General features: G+C 41.9%; 2 protein-coding genes across 2 annotated transcripts; both read right to left on the bottom strand.

The window, feature by feature from the left end:
* Positions 1 to 389: 389 nt before the first annotated feature.
* Positions 390 to 1,418, bottom strand: LOC120456817. The gene is made up of 4 exons (XM_039643868.1): positions 1,194 to 1,418; positions 969 to 1,091; positions 826 to 904; positions 390 to 761 (listed from the first exon to the last, which is right to left on the bottom strand). The coding sequence occupies exons 1-4, from the start codon at positions 1,340 to 1,342 to the stop codon at positions 687 to 689; spliced, it is 426 nt and encodes a 141-aa protein (XP_039499802.1). The 5' UTR covers positions 1,343 to 1,418; the 3' UTR covers positions 390 to 686.
* Positions 1,419 to 4,489: 3,071 nt separating this feature from the next.
* On the bottom strand, positions 4,490 to 4,903 carry LOC122756527 (histidine-rich glycoprotein-like). The gene has a single exon (XM_044006399.1). The coding sequence runs from the start codon at positions 4,860 to 4,862 to the stop codon at positions 4,635 to 4,637; it is 228 nt and encodes a 75-aa protein (XP_043862334.1). The 5' UTR covers positions 4,863 to 4,903; the 3' UTR covers positions 4,490 to 4,634.
* Between the last annotated feature and the right edge of the window lie 1,370 nt (positions 4,904 to 6,273).

Below are 6,273 nucleotides of genomic sequence, written 5' to 3'. Positions count from 1 at the left end.
CAAGTGTGTTTTATGGGGAATCCTTTCCCGGCACATGACATATTTACATTGAACAACTTTGCCCTAGGCAGCAGTTTTTAATAGGCTAAATCGATTGCCAACGAAAACATAATAAATCCAAAACCCTTGAAATATGGTACTCGTTTGCTGAAATGTATCTTTAAACTAGGACAGAATAACAGATTATAAGGTACATTTGTGATGCTAAGAAATAATAGATTATATTCAATTAAGGAAACTGGGTAAGGGTAAGTAATGATTGCAACTAAAGTGCAACAATCCACTTGAGCCAGCCAGTTCTATAAGCTTTAATAATCCTGTAGTATCCCCGTTCCCAGAAAATTGATCTCGTCCCAACACAGTTTCGGTTTTAGCCAAAGTGAACTTTGCACTTTTACTGGTATTAAATATTTACGACAATGCTTTGGCCACTGACAGCGAAATTTCAAGAACAAAACGAAGGATAAGTAAAAAACGAAGTCGGTGAAAGGAAATCAGGCTCCCTGCAAGAATGAAATCCAAGCTAAATGGAATTCACTTAGCCGTGGCAGCTGATGATGACGATGATGATGATGTGTACGGGATGAGTAGGGCTCGCAATCTGTAGCTGAATCTGAATCGGGATCTGAATCTGAATCTGAATTTAAATCTGAAACTGAATGTGAGTAGTGGCCTTGGATGTAGCTTCAGCGATGCGAGTGCCAGGACTCGCCCTGCTTGAGAATCTCCTGCAGGCGTCGTCTTTCTTTGGCGGTGAGCACCTGAATAAGTACACCTTTCAGCTGTTTCGATTCTGAGATCTGAAATGTGTGAAATGTAACCCACCTTTTCGAGGGTTTCCAGCGTGGAGTTGATTTCCCGCTTCGAGTGCAAAGGCAGCCACAGTGTGGTGATGGCAAAGGTCCTGTTACCAAGTGAGTATTTAAAGAAATGAGTATTTTAGATGATTAGTTCTTCCCTTAACTCACCTGTGCACCCTCATGGCGTCGATGGCGCATCGCTGCATCTCTTCATGTTTGGCCATTTCCCGGCGGAAACACTCGTTGTATCGCCGGAACGATGCCGCATAGCGCTTGCGACAAATGTCCGCGCTTTTCCCGAGGCGTGTGGAAATTGTGAAATGCATTAGCTTCACGGGAAATTGCGATTTTCACACAATTTGATTTGAAACGGGGCTGCAGCGATTGACTTACTACGTTGGCTCCCTTTCATCGGGCGGAGGACGCTGACCGAATCCCACACGGCGGGCCAGCAAAACGCGGTACCACTGCTTCTGGAGCGCATTCATCGGCCGCTTGAAGGGATTCTCGCCAGCCGCATTGTTGCCTCGCAGTTTATCCATCCTTACAAGTTTTCCGCTTTATGCCGGGCACTCAGCCAGATACCAGACACCAGACCCAGATTTGCCCACTTGCTCACCGCCGGGCATTCGCCGTGGAACTGAACCCACTTGGAGGAGGAACTGGGATCCGGATTGGAAGTGGGTTTGGGAGTGGTATTGGATGTGGGCTTTGTTTGGTTGTTGGCAGGGAGTTTATCGAACCAACAAGCTAACAATTGCTGCAGGGAAAAGTGGGTGGCCAGACAGCGGCAACTGTTGCACAGGGAAAAGTTTACACAGCACTGAAAGAAATAAAGAAATAGTTACAGGTAAGCAGGTGCCTTTAAGGATATCAGTTAAATAAATAATAAATAGCGCATAGTAGCCCAAATAAACCATCCCTCAAGACTTTCTAACATTATGGTATTTTATAATACATTTTTCAGCTTTCAATTATTTTTGAAGTGTATCTTGTGTTTCTACGTGTTCGCGTTTGGAATGAAGTCTGTCTTTGATTTGCCATCGAAAGAGCTTTGAATGTGGGTTAAACAAGAGAAAAGACTGCTGGCAATCGCATTTGATGAGATTGTTTCCACTTTCCAACTCAATGGGGAAAATGCAAGATAAAAGGGTTCAGTGTTTTCTTAGCTTGTATTTCCAGAGCACATTTACTTCATGACAGGAGTACATATCTTATATGAGAAACTCAGGCCGTTAAAAGCATGAGTTTTTGGCCAATCCACACATTAACCTTTAACAAATGAACCCATTACCCTGAAGAATGGAAAGCTAGAAATAATCATATGCAGAAACGTGATGGCATACTCAAGACAAATGTCTTTCGAATCCCGAAAGCCCGTCTGCTGCTGTCTATGGCCTCATTATTAACCCACATTTTTCCACACACGAGCACCGCGAGCAAATGCAAAAACCACCACACCCACCAATCCCCAAAACCAGGCCATTTCTCATGCCCACCCAGATACGGCAATGTCTATACATCATAGAACAACCGAGCCCCAACCGTGAAAATCCCACCCTTCGCGGGAGGCGGAAAGGGAAAACATCTTTCCGTAATGCGCGACGACGCTGAGAAAGTAGTTTCCATTTCCCGACTCCAGGGAAGCAAAAAAAAATTGGATTATATTAATTTGAATTAATAACATATTTTCCGTTCCGGGCTTTCCTTTTTTTCCCGCCCTGGAATGCTGTTGCCACGATGAGTTTTCCCCGGGAAAATGGGATGATGGGATGGTAGGATGGTGGGCTAACCAAGGGTTTTGGCCGCGGGCACTTGATCTTTAATGAGCTTTTAATATGGGTAAATTTGCAATGGAATTTTGTTTGCTTGTGAAGAGGCTGGCTCGCGCCGGCATTTGCAATCGGAATGCGGCTTTCAAATGCCTCTGGACATTATTTAATCAAGTGCGGCCCATCGAACGGAAATTGAGTTAACTTCGGGGTGGTGGTGGGTCACAGTCAACTTGCTGGTCTGGGGTCAAAGTGCACTTGCAGTTTTCGTTGCAAGAAAAACTGCACGGCATCAATTTGATACGCGGTATTTCGCCCTCTTATTTGAAGAAAAGTGTGGGTAACATACTAGCATCCCCGATATAAATTCAACCTAAATCTAATTAAGCTCTCTATTTCTAAAACTTTTTTGAAACAAATATTTTCCGTGTACATACTCTTTGTTTTGAGTTAATCAGTTGGAGCTAGTAATCGCACCTCAGCTGTACCAACCCCTTGCCGCTTTTCGGAGGCGGTCAAGTTGCCCGTTTCTAAGCAGCCAAACACCGCCGCAATTTATCGAGTGTATTGAGTCGGTCTACGTGCTGCACATAAACCGCACTTATCTGGCTGACTGACTAACTGACTGGCTGAAGGATGTGGACTATGCACATCCCATCCAGGATCCACCACCCACTTTCCTCCGGGCTGCGCTTCCTGCCATTGAAAGGCGATAGCCAGGGGGGCAGAAAGAGAGCCAGCCAAGAAAAATTGCATGCGGTTAGGGAAGCGAGCAGCAAAATTAATGTGTCTGCCCCGGCCGAAGTTGCCTCCAGCTTTAGCTACAGCTACAGCTACAGCTCCACTTCCAGCTACAGCTCCTGTTCCCAGCTTTGGATGCTTCAGAGTACGGACCTCGTCCATGTTCATGTGCTGCCACCCGAAGGAGCATCCATCCTTAAGCAAATAGACGGACGGAACGTGTCCGTGGCCATATCAAAATGATGTATGTGTGTTAGATTTGTTATAAATTTTATTTGCCGTTTGCTTGATTTTTCCCCCGTCTATTCTATCCATCACCCACCCCGATTCGATTGCGTTTGAACCGCAGATGCAGTCAATTATTAAACGCCTGAGTGATTGCGGTCGCCAAAGGGGTGGCTCTATTGCGAAACTCGCATGTGTTATAGTAGTTATCCAGCTGAAGGCCAGCCAACATGGCGGATGAGTAATATTTTGCTTTTTACATAGCACTCCTTCTATAGGTTGAATCGCAAATTGGACTTGCAAACCTAGTTTTATTTAAAAGTTATTATCATTACATATTTTATCATCTGTATTTGTATAAGCCCCTTTGTTCTTTCCCAAAAATCAACTGTGGCGTGCCCCAAAAACCACCTTAGTAATCTAAGTTAGGATATGACTAATGTACGCAAATGCGTATTTCCTATCGATAAGATTGCACAGCTTTATCTGGTGTTGAGTCCAAACAACTCATTGATAAGGTTTACAACTGGTTGATAGGTATGACTACTAATAGTTCAGCTTCAAAATAAAACAAAAACATTTTTCTTGAATACATAGAGTACTGGTTAATGTGACCTAGGGCCAATAAATCATGTATATGCTCAGTTAAGATTTCATAACATTCGACACTGATACGAAAACCCCATTTATCAATAACAAGTCCAGTGATTGATTGATTTTTCTCTTACTGAATTATTAGTAGTGACGTGTTACCTTAAGTATTTGATTATACCCGAAAATAGCTATCATAACACACCTATAGAATGACGACTTTGCTGGGGGATTATCTTTATGACGACCTCTTGGGAATTCCGAAAAACCGAACTTATCTCTATAGGTGCAAATACAGTCATTGTTTGTTGACACAGAATATACAACTAGTAAAATAAGTTTTTGTTGACCAAATGTTCATTTGTGTAATATCCAAACTTTCACTTTTTAGTGTGACTAACTAGAGTCAGTTGACAAATTTAATAGCAGTTTGTGTTTTAATCACATACAAGTATAATTTATTGTTATCACATTATATAGACCGATCTAGACTACAGTTCGTTTCTCATCGCGGTTGCATTGGAGGTCCAGGGGCCACATATCCTGGTCCATATGGATACGGACCGTGTGGCGGTGGAGGATTGTAGCCGGAGATGTTTCCGTGAGGTGGTTCGTAATAGATTGGATGCACTGGCGTCTGGAACGGGGGATGTGGCTCATGATGTGGTGGTCCGTGGTGCGGTGGCCCATGGGGCGGTGGGTTGTGGTGGTGGTGCGGTGGTGGAGGAGGCATCTTTGCTGGGCGAGCTTCTGTTGTACACTAAACTTGACCACACCGGGCAGACCTTTTATAGAATGCTAAAATATTTTCAGTAGGCTGTAATCTTATCTGCATTTAAGTTGAGAGGGACTCTAAGCTTACAGGTTTTCGGTACTTTTTTATATAAATTGAACCTTATCTGCCGGCTCTCCGATAATGGTAGCTGTTCAAAGGCGTACTTCATCAATAGGTGATTAAATATACGTATAATTATTAACCTAAAAAAGAGAAGTCATAAAATGAAATCCAATGTATTTTGGTTTTGTCTTTATATTTCAAACACTGATGAGGTTGTTCTTACACAAGTTAAAAATAATCAAGTCCATGGGAGAGTTGCTACGAGGACTCCTTTGTAATTTTATACTGAAGGAAGAAGTCCTTCTTTGAATTAAATGAAAATGGATCATTATAAAAAAGAGGCGCAAGGAGTAAAACACAATTTTACCTAAAATTTACAAAATAAAAAAATGTTGTTTTTGGGAACACTAACTAAAAGTCAGCGAAGATGTTTTAATGTTAATTCATGGCTTAATCACAGTTAACAATTTAATTTGTCCATAACACTTTATATCGTTAAATTCGGCTAATATTTTAGTGCTCAACGAGGATGCATCGGAGGTCCATGGTGTGGAGGTCCATGGTGGTGGTCGTGGTGCGGTGGTCCATGGTGAGGAGGACCATGATGCGGAGGTCCATGATGCGGAGGTCCATGATGCGGAGGACCATGGTGGGGAGGACCATGGTGTGGTGGCCCATGGTGGTGGTCGTGGTGCGGTGGTGGTGGAGGCATCTCTACTTTTCTGACTACGGTTGAGTACTAAACCAAACCCTCTCCTGTCATACCATTTATAGGAAAATGATTGGAATACGCTGAAATCTTATCTAAATTCCAGATAAGACGAGCCCAGTTGTGCTGATAAGTATTTCAGAATTTCCCACAACAACACTACGCTTAATAAAAACAAATGTGTGATATTCGAAATTAGTAATAACAAGGATAAGAATTGTTTATTGATATGTCAATATATGACTTAAAGTCTTAACTATCGACGACTCGGGAGGTAGTTTATAACTACAAGCACTGCGATATGGATATGTTAAGATTTTTTATAAAAAAATATAAATTTATACAGTGATTAAATTAATGGTTTTTAAGCCCAGTGCTGTAGAGCAGTATTTTTAAACAGTATTTTGCTTTTGCAGTGTTTAAAATCATATTTATTTAAGTCTTTTATAGAACCCTTTCCTCTTTAATAAGCATTTGTAATTAAAATATATGTGAGCAAGCCTTAGCCGCATTTTTTGGAATAGGCATCATATAGAAAAATGCTTATGATTCAATAAATTTGTTTAAACAAAAGAAAGCTATGAATGGATTATGTAG

This window comes from Drosophila santomea, chromosome 2L (assembly GCF_016746245.2).
Source record: "Drosophila santomea strain STO CAGO 1482 chromosome 2L, Prin_Dsan_1.1, whole genome shotgun sequence".
Lineage (NCBI taxonomy): Eukaryota > Metazoa > Arthropoda > Insecta > Diptera > Drosophilidae > Drosophila > Drosophila santomea.
Note: the sequence above shows the minus strand (reverse complement) of the source record. Positions and strands in the feature narration are given on the sequence as shown.